The sequence below is a fragment of the Rattus rattus genome, chromosome 11, assembly GCF_011064425.1.
Source record: "Rattus rattus isolate New Zealand chromosome 11, Rrattus_CSIRO_v1, whole genome shotgun sequence".
NCBI classification, from domain to species: Eukaryota; Metazoa; Chordata; class Mammalia; order Rodentia; family Muridae; genus Rattus; species Rattus rattus.
The window spans coordinates 88,284,455-88,304,447 of NC_046164.1; the positions used below are offsets into that span (position 1 = coordinate 88,284,455).

General features: G+C 45.8%; 1 protein-coding gene across 2 annotated transcripts in view; it reads left to right on the top strand.

Moving 5' to 3' along the window:
* The window catches only part of Spred2 (sprouty related EVH1 domain containing 2), a 106,691-nt gene extending 101,415 nt beyond the window's left edge, over positions 1-5,276 (top strand). For both annotated transcript variants that reach the window (XM_032915993.1, XM_032915994.1), the window contains exons 5-6: positions 1,326-1,463; positions 4,046-5,276. In XM_032915993.1, the coding sequence (XP_032771884.1) occupies positions 1,326-1,463; positions 4,046-4,702 (795 nt within the window). In that variant the 3' untranslated portion in view covers positions 4,703-5,276. The remainder of the gene's footprint in view (positions 1-1,325; positions 1,464-4,045) is intronic.
* Positions 5,277-19,993: the final 14,717 nt, after the last annotated feature.

The window sequence follows — 19,993 nt, forward strand, 5'->3', positions numbered from 1 at the left end:
GACCCATTACATTTTTAGTCCTCACCAGGAAAAGGCGCTTCCAAGATCCCACAAGAATGACCCATTACATTTTTAGTCCTCACCAGGAAAAGGCCAATTCCTGAGGATCAAGGACAGCCAGGGCTGCATAGACAAAACCTGCTGTCTCCAGGAGGAAGTTGGGAGTGGGCTTTTATTTCCGTTTAATATATATCGCTTCGTCATGGTGTCTAGAAGCCAAGGTCACAAATGGATTGGCCCTGCTGAGTCACACCAGAGTGGGCAGTAGGAACACCAGAGTGGTCAAGTATCTAGCCTTCTCCCCTGGCCCAGTACTATTTGACATCTTAGAAAAACCATCTTGTCTTCCCAAGGCCTTGCTGCTGGGCCTCTCCAACCATTGGGCTAACTACCTCAGGTTGAGACAGTCTGGTCATTCTCATGTCTAAGGTAAACTCAAGGTTGGAAAACCAGGCGTGTTGGTTCATAGTCTATAATCCCAGCACTTGAGATGTAAGGTCAGAAAACCAAGCCAGCATAGGGAGAGGGAGGGAAGGGGAACAGAGGCAGAGAGAGAGGGCTCAAAGGTTAAAAGCACCTCCTCCTCCTCCCCCTCCTCCTCCTCCCACTCCCCTCTTTCCACCTCCCCCCCAGCACCAGCTAAGGCTGCTGCCTCAGAACTGCCCGCCTATAAGCTCCAAGGGACCCAGCGCCCTCTGCTGGCCTCTGTGGGCACCTACACTCACATGCACATTATTAAAAATGAAATAAGCTAGGCCCATGGAGGCCAGAAGAGAACATCAGATCCCCCCAGAATTGGAGTAATAGGCAGTAGAAGCTGTGTTGATATGGGTGATAAGACCCTGGGTCTTCCGCAAAAACAGCAAGTGTGCTCAACCCCTGGGCTAGTTCTCCAGCCCCGAGCACACGCCTTTAATCCAGCACCGGCGAGGCAGAGGCAAGTCTGGGCTATGTAATGAGTTCCGGGCCGGCCAGAGCTCTGCAACCAGACCCTGTCTCAAAAATAAATGCATCCTTAAAAGTAAATTACAGGGTTCAGTAGGTCCAGAAAGATGTCTCAGCCAGGAAATAGTGTTCTGATTAGTACTAGCGTGTTAGAACGTGTGTGTGTGTGTGTGTGTGTGTGTGTGTGTGTGAGTTTTCATTACATGTGTGCTCGTGTGCGCTATGGCAAACAAGGTCAAAGGACAAGATTTGGGACTCATTTCTCGGACTGTAGGTTCTAAGAAGTGGCATCTCACGCTCCAGGTATTTTATCTACTCAGCAGGGCTTGTTGGTTTTTGGTTTTTTTCCACGAACCGTTTCTTTATTTGCTTCTCTCCAGACTGCCACAGACAGTTCTTCTAATTCCTCACAGAAGAGGGAGCCGAATACAAGGACAATCTCCTCCCCCACATCGTGCGAGCACCGGAGGATTTATACCCTTGACCCGTACCCCATGGATCTTTACCACCCCGACCAGGTGAGCAGGAAACACAAGGAAAGATGCCTCTGGCCTGGCCTTCTCCCTTCTCCCCAGCCCAAGTCACTTCTGCCCGCCTCCTTTCCCCTTCCCCATGGCACGGGTTCTAGCAGCTTTGCCTCACCCTGTGTGAGCTCTGCCTGGCTTAATCCAAATCACCCCATGAGGGAGGGGGTGAGCATCCCTAGTTAGTTTATCAGTGAGAACTTGACCTGTGGGGTGCCAGGGGAAAGGAGATCCTAGGCAAGAATTCTGCTAGGCTCCCTGTGTTCCTCCCTCCCAGGGGCCTCCTAGCTGTGAACGCACAGGGCCCCAGGCAAAGCTAAAGAATGCTGCACTCCTGCTTGCGCCCCTGGCATGTGTGCTCCAGAACCAGTCTTGCTCAGGGAGATGTAGCTGTGGTCTGAATTCAATAATTCAACAAATATTTACTGAGTGGCTGTTTTTGGAATGAAAAGAAGCAAGCACTGGGCAGGGAGATTTTGTTTTGTGCTGTTGTTGTTGTTGTTGTTGCTGTTTTCAGATGGTTTTACTATGTGCTTTCTAGTATTTTGACATTAAAATGTGCTTTTATTAGCTGGTCATGGTGGCATATTCCTTTAATCCTGACTTTGGGAGGCTAAGGTAGGCCAGCCTGGGCTACATGATGAGCTCCAAGCCAGATTGAACTAAAAGTGAGAGGCCCTGTCTTTTTTTTTTTTTTTTTTTTCTTTTTTTTTTCTTTTCTTTTTTTTTTTTTTTTTTTTTTTTCCGGAGCTGGGGACCGAACCCAGGGCCTTGCACTCGCTAGGCAAGCTCTCTACCTCTGAGCTAAATCCCCAACCCCGAGAGGCCCTGTCTTAACAAACAAAAATTCAGCAACAAAATGCTCATTTTAAAACTAGGCGTGGTAGGACAGGCCTGCAATCCCAGCACTTGGAGGATATTGCTGTGTGATACAAATACCTTTTTTTAAAAAAGCAAGAAAGAAAGGGAGCCAATTGTGGTGGAAAAAGCCAGCAGGCTTAAGGCGCCAGGTCATTTTGTATCTACAGCCTAAGGAATAGTTGTACTCAGATCACCTTTACCTTTCTATACAGTCCCGAGTTCCTGCCTAGGGAATGGTGCCACCCATAGTGGGTGTGGTGTATCTCTCTCCCTAATCAAGATAAACCCATATAAGGCTATCTATCTCTCTGGTGATTCTCACCAAACTGACCTTTGAGATCAACCATCAAGGATGCTTGTAGGAGTCAAATCTGATCAGTATCTGGAACCTTTTTATCTTTTTTTGCATTTGTGCGGCTATTTTTTTTTTTTTAATCAGATTGCAATATCAGTGCAAACTAGTGAACCTCGAATGCTGTTTTCTTTTAAAAATATTTTTCAGGGGGTTGGGGATTTAGCTCAGTGGTAGAGCGCTTGCCTAGGAAGCGCAAGGCCCTGGGTTCGGTCCCCAGCTCCGAAAAAAAGAACCAAAAATATATATATATATATATATATTTTTTTTTTTTTTCAGGGTTGGGGATTGAGCTCAGTGGTAGAGCACTTGCCTGGGTTCGGTCCTCGGCTCCGGAAAGAAAAAATTCACTTTAAAAATATTTTTTCTTTTGTAAAGGGGCCGGGAGGCATCCCTTACGGCAAAGGCGCTTGCCGAGTAATAAGCCTAGAGACCTGAGTTTGATTCCCCAGAACCCACATAAAGGATAGAACAAGAGAACCATCTCCGTAGAGTGGCTCTCTGACCTGTACATGTGTGCTGGGGAATGCACACCCACAAAATAAATAAGCCGAGATGAGGTCTCACTATGTAGCCCCAGCTGTCCTAGAACTCACAGAGATCTGCCTGCCTCTACCTCCCAAGTGCTAGGATCAAAGCCACACGTGGCTCTGATTTTGTTTTTAAGCACCAGAGATTGCTGGGCATTCAGTCCATGCCTTTAATCCCAGCACTTAAGAAGAGACTGATCTCTGGGGTTTAAGACAGCCGGGTTATACAGTGAGACCGCGTCTAAATAAATAAGCAACTGTCATTTGCACGGTGAGTACACCCAATATAAAAACGAGTACAGAACTGCCGGCCCGCTTTTAGAGATCCACACAGCATCTGGGAGCAGCTGACCTGAGAGACAGGAGGTGGGGATTCGAAGTAACGACTCTTTTTCCTCTTCGGGTAGAAAGGTTGGACTTACCAAACTGTACTCCGCTTTGAACCGGGGCTCTCCTGTCGCCCAGGCTGGCAGAGAACTCACTGTGTAGCAGAAGATGACCTTGCTCGCTCCACCTCCCGTGTCCTGGCCGTGGTCTCCGTGCGGGATTTAGGGGGTTCTGAGGACTGATTGACTCCAGGGCTCTATGCTGCTGGGTAAGAATTACCAGCCAGGCTCAAAAGTGCTCGCAAGGCGGGCCGACCATCCTATGTACGCGGCCACTCGGACTGGAGGCTCATAGCTTAGGCAAGCGAGTAGATCTGGCAAGTTTGTTTCGGTTTCCGTCTGTTCCGAAAAAAACGCACTGACGGGAGAGTCCAGGGATCTTTCTTTGCGGCTGTCAGTGGCGCCCCGGGCTGTAACACTGTCTGGTTTTTTTTTTCCCCTGAACAGCGTTTGCCGCGGTCCTACCCCCAGGTCACCTTTCCGGAAGATGATGAAGAGATAGTACGCATCAACCCCCGAGAGAAGATCTGGATGACGGGTTACGAAGATTACCGGCACGCGCCAGTCCGCGGCAAATACTTGGACAGCACCGAGGACGCAGACTCCTACGTGCGCTTCGCCAAGGGTGAAGTCCCCAAACACGAATATACGTATCCCTACGTTGATTCTTCGGACTTTGGCTTCGGCGAGGATCCCAAAGGCAATGTGATCAAGACCCAGCCGCCCAGGGCCAAGTCCCGTCGGCGGAAGGAGAACGGCGAACGGTCGCGGTGCGTGTACTGCAGGGACATGTTCAACCACGAAGAGAACAGAAGGGGCCACTGCCAAGACGCGCCCGACGCCGTGAGAACGTGCATTCGCCGGGTGAGCTGTATGTGGTGCGCGGACAGCATGCTGTACCACTGCATGTCCGACCCCGAGGGAGACTACACCGACCCTTGTTCGTGCGACACAAGCGACGAGAAGTTTTGCCTCCGGTGGATGGCACTAATTGCCTTGTCTTTCTTGGCTCCTTGTATGTGCTGTTACCTGCCCCTCCGGGCCTGCCACCACTGTGGAGTGATGTGCAGGTGCTGTGGTGGGAAGCACAAAGCCGCTGCGTGACTCGGTTTCCTTCCTCTCCCCTTCTCCAGCCACAGCCCCAGGCGTCTCGTCTCCTGCGTACAGCCCCACCCCCGCCCCCATCTTCTCCCTGGCTCCCTTCCAACTCCAAAAGGCAAGGCCAATCAGAGGAGGCCAGGCTCTGGTCCCTTGGTGACATCATTCCAAACCTGGGGTAGCTGCCACCCCCCGTGTCGCAGTGTTCTGAGGAAAGGAGCCTTCGGCATAGACTCGTGTATTTTTCCAGCCTATAATCATGCTGTCTTTCCTGAGTGTTGGTTTCCAGCCCCCTCCTCCCCACCTTTCTGGTTCTGCTGTCTTGGAGGGGTTTATTGATTTCCCCCCAACCACCCACCCCTGCCCCGTGACCTTTTTTTTTTTTCTTTTTCTTTTCTCCCCATTGGGCTTGCCTGTCGCTAACTAGCATAGGTCCCTCAGAGATGTGACCGAATGATGAAGCCATCACCCAGGATGTTGTTATTCGAGGAGATGAGCTAGATAACAAGTCTGTACCATAAAACAATAATACTTTTAACTCCTAAAGCCAAATCTCCCGTGATGCCCAGGGGGTGGGGGGTGGGGGGGCCCTTAATCCGCCATCATCTCTTCCCCGCCCCTCCCCCCAACACGAACCCATTCACTGATTCAAAACAGTCACCTTTTAAATGACTTTTTTGAGCCTTAACTCCAGATTTAACTTGTGAGAATCAAGAACAAATCCCTCAAATTGCTTTGCATCCTCTTGGACCAGGGCTTGCAAGGGGATTTGGGTTTCTATGAGCCTGCCCAGTTTACCCCGTAAAATAGAACTTTTTTAGAATCCCCGTCGCCACTTCTAAAATCCTAGCAATACTTAAGAGTAACACATCAGCGAGATAAGTTTTATTCGTTATTTTACAAACCAAATCGGTTCACGCAATTACAAACCAGTGTCCTGTGAACAAGTTCCAGTTGGAAAACACTAAAGTTGTGGATAGAACCGTAGCCATTCCCTGCCCCCTACACTGTTTTACATTATTCAGGGGGGCATTTTTAAATACCATCGATTCAAAGAGCGGTGGCTTGCTCTTTTTTTTTTAGGCGAATGTTTTTGTTTTGGGGGCTTTTGTTTTTTAGTTTGAGGCTCAATTCTTTATTTATACTTGAAAAAAAAAAAAACAAGGCCATATGTAAAGAAAAAAACCCTTTCAATGCCTAAGTGTCTTTTCTTCCACCACTCCACACCCACACTTGCCACTTGGGGTGCACAGATAAGGGTAGGTCACCAACTGATTATGCCTGTCTCCGAGCCATACAAAAGGCTTCTAATTCTTGGGTGGGGGGGGTATATATATATAAAGGAATAGCCAACTCTTACTGAAAAAAGACAAGCAAAAGTGGTTACCTATACCCAGCATGGTACAATCTGAATTTCATGGGGACTGTAGGGGACAGGCTTGTCACCACTGGCCGTTCTTCCTATAGCGATTAACGGTGGAGGGCCGACTCAGTCCCCTTTAATCCCTAAACCGCCCCCTCCCCCTTATTTTTCCAGTCTGTCAATCACTCTGGGAAAATGCTAGCCATGCATACCTTCCTGGCAATGTTTTCTGCTCGCCTGACAGCCTGCCGTGTTTCTTCAGACGGATCATCGGTGTAGATAGAATCAGCATGCTTCTGCGTTCGTTGGGAGGTGTTTTTCTTTGTTGGGATGACTGGTTGGGGCTGTCGTAGGAAAGGTGCAGGGGGCTGCCATCTCCGCCATTGTGGAGAGAGGGGTCTCCATGCTAGGAGACTCTAGACTGCCTCCAGCCAGCCTCCAGTGCTGTGGAGAGACTGTCCCAGCCTGAGGGACTCTCCTCGGGCCCTCTCACCTCTCTACAAAGCACAACACTAATCTGTTTCCTCAAACCTCTGTTCAAGTGCCCCTATTTATTTTGATAAGAATGCGCATCCCTGTCTGTCGCCCCCCGTGGTGTGGGGCGCATCCCTGTCCAGCGCCCCGCGGTGTAGCGCGCTCTGCCGTGTCCGGCGCCTCGCGGTGTCCCGCGCCTTGCAGTGTCGCCTCTGTCCTCGTTTGTGCTTCCCTCTTCCCTTGCTGGTTCCCACCCTCCTAAGAGTTATGCTAGTGGATCTTACTCCGTGCATCATCGTCTTTTGGTTCGTGAAGGCAGCGGTTAAGGGCACAAAGATAGCCATGGGGACATTTATGTAAATACGTTTAATTGCCACACTGCAGCTGAACGGTGTGTAGTATTTTCCCAGTCAGCTTTGCCATACTGACGTCAATCATTTGAGAGAAATTATTCAGATTTTATTTTTATATCCGTGGTAACAAAACCTAACCAAAAGGTTTCCTGTTGAGAAGTTTCCCTGACTCTTATCCCAAGCTATTCGCTCACATTAACAAATTAAAGTGCCTGAAGCAAAATTCATTTACCTGTACACTAAAACCCCTGTTGTATTGATTTTTTTTTATAATAAGCCTTTTTACCTCTGTAAAAAAATATATATATACAAGTGTATGATGTACATTTTAGTTCTTAACTTTTTTTATGGTTTCTAATATGTATGACCAATGTAGCCATTGCTTTGAAATGTACCATGTAAATATAAACACATCCTATCAGACCATTGGCTTCGGGGCATTTGTCTGTCCTCACACACAGGACGGGATGGGGTTGCCTTCAAAGAAGAACATGAGATGTGGGTCTTTTTTTCTGAGTCCCTTCCCATCTGTGGTTATATTGGTGGGGGAGGGACAAAATGGCCCCTCCCTACACAGGGAGAACACAGTTCCCTCCTAGCCAGTCTTCCCTCAAGCTCTCCTGAGGGAGAGAGGCTGTACTTCCTTTGAGCTGTTTTCCACTGGGCCCAGCTGAAGCCCAGTTGGAGGTGGGGATGGGAGGCCGCTCTCAGAACACAGCGGAAGACTGCACCAGCCCATGGTCCTGGGGCAGCTCCTACCTCACTTCCCCAATGGCTCTTTTGGGTACCAGAAAGCTACAATGGCCTCCCCAGAAGAAAATAAAAATAGGTATTTTGAGGATTACAGAGGAAAAGTGGTTTCTTCATAGAACTTACTGGTGTTCCTTTTTAAAATGAGGTTTACAGAATACCACCATCCCCATCTTATTAGTTTTAACTTTCCCCAGAAAGGAGGGTGTTTTTAAGCCACTAGTAGATATCAAATGCAAGATGGGTGCTCAAAGTTAGGAAACAGGGATCTTTAAGGTTCCTCCAAGAGCTGGTATGGGGGGGCATCCTGAACCCCACTTGACCTACGCCCTTCCCAGTGTTCTACAGTCCTTTCCCCCTTTCTAAGGGAGATGAAATCCTACCACCTTATTTATTTCATTCATGTATTTATTTAGTAAGTTTTATTTTTATTTATATTTGGAGGTTTGGGAGGGGTTGTTTTTGTTTTTTATTTTATATGTTGGTGTAAATATATGCACGTGTCCATGGAAACCAGAAGAGAGTTGATCTGAGATCGCCTGGAGCTGGAATTGTAAGTGGTTGGGAGCCACCCGGGTGCTGGGAATTGAATCCCAGTCCTGCAGACAGGCATGGACACTTAACCACTGAGCCTCCTTTTTTTTTAACCCATTGTCATTTCTGTCCACCCCCTACATCTGTTGAATTTATTCAGTTATATAAAACATGTCCTTTTAAAGTGACTTGGGAATTCTGAGCCTTGAGACAGTGACTGCAGAGCCACTCGGCAGTTAACTCACCACCCTGGGACTCGCCTGCAGTTCTCAGCATCCCCATGGCAACTCATAATCCACAGTTCCAGGCCATCCGTGGGCGCCAGGCACATATCAAGTACACATGCGTACGTACAGGCAGAACACTCATACCCAAAAAAGTAAAAATCTAAAACAAAACAGAAGGGCAACACCAAAAAACCTAACCACCTTAAGTCCAGACAGTAGTGGCTCACGCCTTTAATCCCAAGGCCAGGAGGATCTCCGAGTTCCTAACATCTTCTGCAGAGAAACCTTGTCTCAGAAAAGCAAAAAAAAAAACCAAACCGGGGTTGGGAATTTAGCTCAGTGGTAGAGCACTTGCCTAGCAAGTGCAAGGCCCTGGGTTCGGTCCCCAGCTCCGAAAAAAAGAATTTAAAAAAAAAAAAAAAAAAACCAAACCAACCAACCAGACACCAAAACCCACCTTAAGCAAGATTGCTGACATGTATTTATAATCCTAGCATTTAAAAGTCTGAGATAGGGGGATTGCTTTGACTTCAGTGTCAGCTTGTGCTAAATAGTGAATTCCAGGAGCCTGAGCTAGCGTGTTCAAAAGCTGTCTCTCCGGGAAGGCAACAGATTTGCACAGACTATCGGGTGCCTTCTCATAGGCACAAAAAGACACAAGGGGGGTTGGGGATTTAGCTCAGTGGTAGAGTGCTTGCCTAGCAAGCGCAAGGCCCTGGGTTCGGTCCCCAGCTCCGGAAAAAAAAAAAAAGACACAAGGGGTCCTAACTGACTAGTCACGAGAAGCTTTTCAGTTCTGCACACCTCAGAACAGGACCACTTCTTCCAGGGTTGCCCTTCACACTGATCCGTTCCCTCTGTTTCTGCCCTGGACGTCACACGTGGACAGGCCGCAGGAGTGGCTGCCCAAAGAAAACATGTCCCCTCCTTGTGGAAGACGGGTCGGGTGAGGTGAGATAGGGTGTGAAGGCTGAACTGGACAAGTACAGTAACCCTGCCCTCGGAGGTTCCGTAATGTGATCCGCGGAACCAGATCACTTCCTCAGTTCCTTGTTTGTCCTGGGCGGTGAGGAAAGACGGGTCGCTGAAGTCGCCGTAGGCCGAAGCGTGTGGCAGATAACTTTGTCAATCTATCCACAAATCACCCCATCCTCTTTTTAACCGCCCTTCTCCGTTCGGTTGCGCTTCCTTCCTGACACTTAGGCATATCTTAAGTCAGTGATGTCTGCAGAGGCACGCAGCTCACTGGATTTGGGCCACCAGAATATACAACATGGAAGAAAGCCGGTGACCTCTTGTCAAAGCAGTTCTGTGGAGAGACCTGATACCAGCTCGGAGGAACTTGCCCAAGATGGGGACACAGTATATTCAGGGGACTGTCTTTCTGAACATCCATGGACTCTGGGGTCCACTCCTGGAAGTCAGACCTCCAGTGAATTTGCCACTGCTCCCCTGAATGGTGGACACCCATCCCCAAAATGAGGCCACTCACTTCTGAGGGGAAAGCCCGGGCTCTGAAGCCCTGTTGAAGGGATCTGCAGGACAGTTTGCCGTTTGCCGGGGGAAGGTCTTGTGCAATCAGCCTGAACTACAGGTGTTTCTACCGCAGGCCTTGGGGCTTTCTGGTTGTGAAATGAGACAGTCATCTACCCCGTGCCTGCTGCATCTGCTTTCCCTCCTGGCCATGCTGGAGGTCAAACCTAGGGCCTCATACAGGCCGAGGGCCCACCCTAGCCGCATGTGGGTAGGCCTGAGCCACATCCCTGAAATGCTGGGAGCCCACCTTCCCACAGCGTCAGGCCTCAGCTGCTCTCCACCACCTCTCCAATCTGCACCTTTCATATCTTGCAAACCAACAACCAATGGACGGCACTGACGAGCTCTGAATCCCTCCACCCCACCCCCACCCAGCCTGTGTGCCGACCCTGGAGAAATACCTTCCTGGACATCTGCTTTTGAGGACCGGGGAACCTCTTCAGATTCTTTAAATGAACTTGGATATTCAGTGGGTGTGGTTTTGTTTTCAAGACAGGGCGGTGGTCCTAGAGGAAGCCAGGCCTCCCCTGCTGGGGGTGCTAAGCCCTACAGTAGTTACAGCTGAGCTGCCTTCGACTTGCCCACACCTTTCCTCCAGGAACAATAAATGCTTTGTCCCAAACTCTGGATGTGATGGGCTAGGTGGTTTCTAAAGGGCTTTCTTCCCTTCAGCGCTGAGTCAAAGTTACAGGAACTACTGACTGAAAAGGGGGGGGGGGTCCGCTCAGTGCAAGCCGACTGTAGTGCTTTGGGGCTTAGCTCGGAGGTAGAACTCGGCTGTGTGCATGCGGAACTGGCTTCTTTCCCCAGAACCAAACAGACCACTGCATGGTTTATAATATTTTTATGTGCGCCCACCTTTAATCCCAACCCTTGGGAGGCCGAGGCAGGTGGGTTCCATTGGGTTAAGGCCACCCAGTGCGAGGTCTCACTACATAAGAGCAAGCGAGACTTGTCTCTAAAAGAAAACAGTTCAATTTTTTTTTTTTTATAAATGAGCAAAGTGAGTCTGATAATCAAGGAAGACAGCCGCCAGCGTGTGCTGTGTTGGTAAAACTCAGGCGTTCAAACACATAAGGTGAGTTTGGAAAAACGTGTTTGACCGGTTGCCCAGTAGTTTTTCCTCGTGGTGGATGAACAATGCAGTTAATGACCATTCTCCTGACCTTTGGGCCTGTGATCTCATCTTTGGTCCCAGACCTGCTGTCACTTTGCATGTCAGTGTAAGGCTTGCGGGATATCGGACAGGGACGGTGGAGGGGCGTGTCAACCAAGTGGTAGAAAGAAACGGGAATTTGTCCCGCATGATGGCGTCTCTGCCCAGGCCTTGCTGTAATCTCAGCATTCTGGAGGCAGAGGCTGGGGGATCAGAAGATCAGGGTCATTTGAGGTCACCTTGGGTTACCTTTTTAAAAAAGTGGGGATAGGGGTTGGAGATTTAGCTCACTGGTAGAGCGCTTGCCTAGCAAACACAAGGCCCTGGGTTCGGTCCCCAGCTACGAAAAAAAGAAAAAAAAAAAAAAAAAAAAAAGTGGGGATAGAGGCACAGCTCTGTGGTAGATGAACACTTGTGTGACGGGGACAAGGTGTTTGTGTGTCTGTGTGTAGTATATAAAATAACGGGAAGGAAGTGGACCAACTCTCAGAATAACTACTATTCATTGTGCTCTTGCTTCCGAATGGTCAAAGTATGCACCTATCACGTTAGACCTGGGCAAAAGATCCGTTCAGAACAGAAGACAGAGATCGGATGTGACAAAGTAATACGTTCTCATATACGTGTCTAACCTTTAAGAAATCGTCACTTGCCAGAGTCGCCACCAAAGGCCAAGTGGATGTCTGAGGTCTGAGCTGCTGCCTGGAGCCATGTTGGTGTCCATGGGCTGTGCTGCCACTGGGGTGGGGATGGGGGTGGGGGTGGGGGTGGGGTGGGGTGGGGGTGGGAGGTGGGGTGGAGGTATGTTGATGTCCATGGTCCTTGTTACCAGGGAAGGCCGTGGGACTGTCCGTGCTCTGTGCTGCCACCTAGAGCCACGCTTACGTCCGTGGCCCGTGCGGTAGCCAGAAACCACGTGGGTGTCCATGATCCTTGCTGCTACTGACTGTGAAGGGCAAGGAAGCTTCTTCTGCAGTGTTATCGTTGAGTGCGGACTCACATTTGAGAATGAGAGACTTAGAAAGACGGCTTCTGTGACCACTTCTCTCGCCTACCCCCACGGGCCACCCCAAAAGAAACAGACTGAACTGGAAGCCGTTGAAAGTTGAAAGCCATTGAAATCTGAAAAAGTGTCGATAAAGGGAGGGGGGGGGGGGGAATGTTGGCGGGAAACCAGGAAGGGAATAACAATCGAAATGTAAATAAGAAATATGCAAGTTAATAAAGATGAAAAAAAAAAAAGCGTCGATAAAGAGCCAAGAAGTGTTGGCCTGCGCCTTTAATCCCAGCACTGAGGAGGCAGAGGCAGGCAAGTCTCTGAGTTCACCACCAGCCTGATCTACAGATAGAGTTCTAGGACAGCCAGGGCTACATTGAGACCTGTCTCAGGAAAGAAAAAGAAAAAGAAAAAAAAAAGTGATGCTATTCGGTGAGTCAGGGAGAGATGGCTCAGTGGTTAAGAGCATTGGCTGTAATTCCAGAGGATCTGGGTTCAATTCCAGTAACTCCAGTTCTAGGATATCTGGAATCCCCACACAGACATACATAAAGCAAGAAACATATGCACATAAAATAAATGAATCTAAAAAAAAAACCACAAAAACCAGGCTGTGGTAGAGATGCTGGAGTTGTACCTTTTTCCTGCTGAGGGCTTCTGGCAGGAGTAGGGTCGAGAAGGACTCGGCTTTCTTAAAGGGGCAGACCGCTGGGAGTTTGACCTGCTCTGGTGAGTATATGGGGGACACGAATTGCACTTGGCATTTTTTTCCTTTTCTTCTTTGTTTTGGAGGAGGGAGGGAGGGAGGAAGGGAGGGAGGGAGAGAGAGAGACACAGAGAGAGAGAGAGAGATCCTGGGAGGACTGGGAAGTAGTGTGGTCAGGGTGCATTATGGGAATTATTTCCAAATAATCAAAAAAATATGTTTAAAAAAGAAAAGAAAAGGCTACTAGTAATTGTGAGTTTGACTTAGTACCAAAGAACTAGTCACAAGATTTCGGGAAATTATTAAAATCCTCTTACTAGCCAGGCTTAGTGGCACTCAGAAGGCGGAGGCAAGTAAATGTCTATGATTCCAAGGACTGCCTGATCTACTTAATGAAACCCTGTTGAAAAGGAAAAACAAAAAAGAAATTAAAATGCACACACACACACACACACACACACACACACACACACATCAATCCTCTTACCTTTCCCATAACAGACCAGGCTGAGCTCAGATTTTCAACATGTACATCACGAAAATAACACCATGGAGCCGGAGAGATGGAGGTCAGATCAACAGCTAAGAACACTTAGTCCTCCCGCAGATGACCCAGGGTGGGTTCCCTATACCTATTGATGGTTCACAACCACCTGCAACTATACACACACACACACACACACACACACGAGACAGAGAGAGACAGAGAGAGATTTGTGCACACAAATGAGATACATTTTTAAAAACATATACAGAACACCTTGAATTCCCAAGCACTTATGAGAATCCAGCTCCATTCCATTAAAAATATTTGCAAAGTAAAAGTCTTTTCATTTGGGGCTGCAGAGATGGCTCAGTGGATAAGAACACTGACTGCTCTTCCAGAGGTCCTGAGTTCGATTCCCAGCCATCTGTAATGGGATCTGATGCTCCCTTCTGCTGTGTCTGAAGACAGCGACAGTGTACTCAAATACATAAAATAAAAGTCTTTTCATTTAGACTTCTTTATGCGGGATGGAGCGATGGCTCAGAGGTTGAGAGTACTGGCTGTTCTTCAAGAAGTCCTGGGTTCAATTCCCAGCACCCACATTGCAACTCAACTGTCTGTAATTTCAGGGGATCTCACACCTTATAATGTATATAAAATGAAAATAAAATCATTTAAAACGTTTTTTAAAGTTTTATTTTTGTTGGTTTGGTTTGGGGAGTTAGGGATGGTTCTTTTGCTTTGGAGGATCTTAAGGGGTTTGTTTAGGTTTGGTTTTTGTTTCTGTTTGTTGTTTAGTTTGAGTTTTGGGTTTTTTGTTTGTTTGTTTGTTTTTTGTTTTTGAGACAGGGTGGGGTCTCACTATGGAGCCTTAGTTGGGCTGGCACTTACTATGTAAACCATGCCCAGCCAGTTTTAATTTCTATTTTATTTATTTGTGTGCATTTTATGTGCATTGGTGTTCAGCATGCATGTATCTCCATGCGAGATTGTCAGGTCTTGGAGTTGCAGACAGTTGTGAGCTGCTATGTAGGTGCTGGAATTTGGATCTGGGTCCTCTAGAAGAGCTCCCAGTGTTTTCGACCTCTGAGCCATCTCTTCAAATCTCTAGTTTCTAATGCAGTCACATTAATTGGTACGACCAGGGAAGGCTGGGTGTGGTAGTGCTTGTCTTTAGTTCTAGCTTTCCCAAGGTGGAGGCAGGTGGATCGTGTTGACTCTCTCCTGGTCTACATACAGAGCTCCAGGCCAGCCACAGTGAGACCTTTCCTCAAAAACAAAACAAAACAAGAACAGAATTGTAGGGCTGAAGAGATGGCTCAGTGGTTAAGAGCACTGACTGCTCTTCCAGAGGTCCTGAGTTCAAATCCCAGCAACCACATGGTGGCTCACAACCACCTGTAATGAGATCTGATGCCCTCTTCTGGTGTACCCGAAGAGAGTTACAGTGTACTTATATATAATAAATAAATCTTTAAAAAAAAAAAAAAAAAGGTTGGGGATTTAGCTCAGTGGTAGAGCACTTGCCTAGGAAGCGCAAGGCCCTGGGTTCGGGTCCCCAGCTCGAAAAAAAGAACCAAAAAAAAAAAAAAAAAAAAAAAAGAGTACGGGCTGCTCTTCCATAGGATCTAGGTTTTGTTTTGTTTTGTTTTTTAAATTCTATTAAACATTTTTTCTTTTTTATTGCATAATTTTTTATTTACAGTTCAAATGTCACCCCCTTTCCTGGTTTCCCCTCTGGAAACCCCCATCCCATCCCCAGTCCACTACTTCAATGAGGGTGCTCACCCACCCACCCACTCCCTCCTGCCTCCCCTTCCTAATATTCCCCTACACTGGGGCATCTGGGCCATCGAGCCTTCACAGGACCAAGGGCCTCTCCTCCCATTAATGTCCTACAAGGCCATCCTCTGCTACATATGCAGCAGGAGTCATGGGTCGCTCCGTGTGTACTCTTTGATTGGTGGTTTAGTTCCTGGGAGCTCTGGTGGGTCTGCTTGGTTGAGATTGTTGTTCTACTCATGGGGTTGCAAACCCCTTCAACTTCTTCAGTCCTTTCTCTAACTCCTCCATTGGGAACCCTGTTCTCAGTCCAATGGTTGGCTCTGTATTTGTCAGGCTCTGGCAGAGCCTCTCAGGTGACAGCTACATCAGACTCCTGTCAACATGCACTTCTTGGCATCCCCAATAGTGTTTGGGTTTGGTGGCTGTATATGGGATGGATCCCCAGGTGAGGGAATCTCTGGATGGCCTTCCCTTCGGTCTCTAGTCCACACTTTGTCTCCGTATTTCCTCCTATGAGTATTTTGTTTCCCCTTCTAAGAAGGACTGAAGCATCTACATTTTGGTCTTTCTTCTTCTTGAGCTTCATGTGGTTTGTGAGTTGTATCTTGGGTCTTCTGAGCTTTGAGGATAATATCCACTTATTAGTGAGTGCACACCATGTGTGGTTTTTTGTGACTGGGTTACCTCACTCAGGATATTTTCTAGCTGGATGCATTTGCCTAAGAATTTCATGAAGCCATTGTTTTTGATAGCTGAGTAGTATTCCATTGTGTACCACATTTTCTGTATCCATTCCTCTGCTGGATACCACACAGTTTTTATCACTATTGCTCTGTAATGTAGCTTGAGGTCGAGGATGGCGATTCCCCCAGGAGTTCTCTTGTTGTTGAGAATAGTTTTCACTATCCTGGTTTTTGTTTGTTTGTTTGTTTGTTTGTTTGTTTGTTTTGTTGTTTGGTTGGTTGGGTTTTGGGTTTTTTTGGGGGGGGTGTTATTCCAAATGAATTTGCAAATTACTCTTTCTAACTATGAAGAATTGAGTTGGAATTTTGATGGGGATTGCATTGAATCTGTAGAATGCTTTCTACAAGATGGCCATTTTTATAATATTAATCCTGCCAATCTGTGAGCATGGGAGATCTTTTCACCTTCTGAGATCTTCTTCTATTTATTTCTTCAGAGACTTGAAGTTCTTGTCATACAGATCTTTCACTCGGTTGGTTAGAGTTGCACCCAGGTATTTTATGCTATTTGTGACTATTGTAGAGGGTGTCGTTTCCCTAATTTCTTTCTCAGCCTGTTGTGTAGTGGAAGGCTACTGATTTGTTTGAGTTAATTTTATATCCAGCCACTTTGCTGAAGTTGTTTATCAGCTGAAGGAGTTCTCTGGTAGAACTTTTGGGATTACTTACATATACTATCATATCATCTGCAAATAGTGATATTTTGACTTCTTCCTTTCCAATTTGTATCCCTTTAACCTCCTTTTGTTGTCAAATTGCTCTGGTTAAGACTTTGAGTACTATATTGAATAAGCAGGGAGAGAGTGGGCAACCTTGTCTAGTCCCTGATTTTAGTGGGATTGCTTCAAGTTTCTCTCCATTTAGTTAGATGTCGACTACTGGTTTGCTGTATGATGCTTTTACTATGTTTAGGTATGGACCTTAAATTCCTGATCTCTCTAAGACTTTTAACATGAAGGGGTGTTGCATTTTGTCAAATGCTTTCTCAGCATCTAATGAGATGATGATCATGTGGTTTTTTTTCTTTGAGTTTGTTTATATAGTGGATTATGTTGGTGGATTTCTGTATATTGAATCATCCCTGCATCCCTGGGATGAAGCCTACTTGATCATAGTGGATGATCGTTTTGATGTGTTCTTGGACTCAGTTTTCGAGAATTTTATTGAGTATTTTTGTCTGAAGTTCTCTTTCTTTGTTGGGTCTTTGTGTGATTTAGGTATAAGCATAATTGTGGCTTCATAAAACAAAGTGGGTAGTGTTCCTTCTCTTTCTATTTTGTTTATAGTTTGAAGAGTATTGGTATTAGGTCATCTTTGAAAATCTAATAAAATTCTGCACTAAACCCATCTGGTCTTGGGATTTTTTTGCTTGGGAGACTTTCACTGACTGCTTCTATTTCTTTAGGGGTTATGGGGTTGTTTAGATGGTCTATCTGATCCTGATTTAACTTCGGTAACTGGTATCTGTCTAGAAAATTGTCCATTTCCTCCAGATTTTCCAGTTTTGTTGAATATAGGCTTTTGTAGTAGGATCTGATGATTTTTTTGAATTTCCTCTGTTTCTGTTGTTATGTCTCCCTTTTCATTTCTGATTTTGTTAATTTGTATACTGTCTCTGTGCCCTCTGGTTTGTCTTGCTAAGGATTTATCTATCTTGTTGAGTTTTTCAAAGTACCAGCTCCTGATGTTGTTGATTATATAGTTCTCTTTGTTTCTACTTGGTTGATATCACCCCTGAGTTTGATTATTTCCTGCCTTCTACTCCTCCTGGGTGTATTTGCTTCTTTTTGTTCTAGAGCTTTTAGGTGTGCTGTCAAGCTGCTAGTGTATGCTCTCTCCAGTTCCTTTTTGGAGGCACTCAGAGCTACGAGTTTTCCTCTCAGCACTGCTTTCATTGTGTCCCATAAGTTTGGGTATGTTGTACCTTCATTTTCATCAAATTCTAAAAAGTCTTTAATTTCGTTCTTTATTTCTTCCTTGACCAGGTTATCGTTGAGTAGAGCATTATTCAGCTTCCATATGTATGTGGGCTTTCTGTTGTTTTTGTTGTTATTGAAGACCAGCCTTAGTCCGTGGTGATCTAATAAGATGCAGGAGATTATTTCAATCTTCTTTTATCTTTTGAGGCTAGTTGTGTGACCAATTATATGGTCAATTTTGGAGAAGGTACTATGAGGTGCTGAGAAGAAGGTATATTCTTTTGGTTTAGCATGAAATATTCTATAGATATCTATTAAATCCATTTGGTTCAGAACTTCTGTTAGTTTCTCTAAGTCTCTGTTTCATTTCTGTTTCTATGACCTGTGCATTGTTGAGAGTAGGGTGTTGAAATCTCCTACTCTTATTGTGTGAGGGGCAATGTGTGCTTTGAACTTTAGTAAGGTTTCTTTTATGAATGTGGGTGCTCTTGCATTTGGAGCATTGATATTCAGAATTGAGAGTTCATCTTGGTAGATTTTTTTCCCTTGGCGTGTATGAAGTGTCCTTCCTTAACTTTTTTTTTTAATAACTTTTGGTTGAAAGTTGATTTCAATATTAAAATGGCTACACCAGCTTATTTCTTGGGACCATTTGCTTGGAAATTTTTTTTTCCAGCCTTTTACTCTGAGGCAGTATCTATCTTCGTCACTGAGATGTGTTTCCTGTATGCAGCAAAATGCTGGGTACTGTTTACCTACCCAGTTTGTTAGTCTATGTCTTTTAATTAGGTAATTGAGTCCATTGATGTTAAGAGATATTAAGGAAAAACGATTGTTGCTTCCTATTATTTTTGTTGTTAGAGGTGGAATTATGTTTTTGTGGCTATCTTTTTTGGGTTTGTTGAAAGAAGATTACTTTCTTGCTTTTTCTAGGGTGTAATTTCCCTCCTTGTGTTGGAGTTTTCCATCTATTATCCTTTGTAGGGCTGGATTTGTGTAAAGGTATTGTGTAAATTTGGTTTTGTCATGGAATATCTTGGTTTCTCCATCTATGTTAATTGAGAGTTTTGATGGATACAGTAACCTGGGCTGGCATTTGTGTTCTCTTAGGGTCTGTATGACATCTGTCCAGGTTCTTCCTGCTTTCATAGTCTCTGGTGAGAAGTCTGGTGTAGTTCTGATAGGTCTGCCTTTATATGTTACTTGACCTTTTTCCTTTACTGCTTTTAATATTCTTTCATTGTTTTGTGCATTTGGTGCTTTGATTATTATGTGATGGAAAGAGTTTCTTTTCTGGTCTGGTCTATTTGGAGTTCTGTAGGCTTCTTGTATGTTCATAGACTTCTCTTTCTTTAGGTTAGGGACGTTTTCATCTATAATTTTGTTGAATATATTTACTGGCCCTTTAAGTTGGGAATTTTCACTCTCTTCTATATCTATTATCCTTAGGTTTGATCTTCTCATTGTGCCCTGGATTTCCTGAATGTTTTGGGTTAGGAGCTTTTTGCATTTTGCATTTTCTTTGACGGTTGTGTCAAAGTTTCCTATGGTATCTTCTGCACCTGACATTCTCTCTTCTATCTCTTGTATTCTGTCGGTGATGCTTGCATCTATGACTCCTGATCTCTTTCCTAGGTTTTCTATCTCCAGAGTTGTCACCCTTTGTGATTTCTTTATTGTTTCTATTTCCATTTTTAGATCCTGCATGATTTTGTTCAATTCTTTCACCTGTTTGGCTTTGTTTTCTTGTAACTCTTTAAGGGATTTTTGTGTTTCCTCTTTAAGGGGTTCTACTTTTTCACCTGTGTTGTCCTGTATTTCTTTAATGGAGTTATTTACGTCCTTCCTAAAGTCCTCTATCATCATCATGAAATGTGATTTTATATCTGAATCTTGCTTTTTTTCAATGTGATAGGGGAACTTGCTGTGGTGGGAGAACTGGGTTCTGATGATGCCAAGTAGCCTTGGTTTCTGTTGCTTACGTTCTTGTGCTTGCCTCTCACCATCTTGTTATCTCTAGTGCTACCTGCCCTTGCTGTCTCTGACTGGAGCCTGTCCCTCATGTGATCCTGGTTGTGTCAGAACTCCTCGGAGTCCAGCTGTCTTTGTGATCCTGTGATTCTGGGACCCTATGATCCTGAGATCCTGGGGCTGTCAGAGCTGGGTGTCAAGCCACCTCTGGGATCCTGAAATCCTGGTGTGACCAAGCTCGTGAGATTCTGTTATGTCAGAGCTCCTGGGTGTCAGGTTTTCTCTGAGTGTTGCAG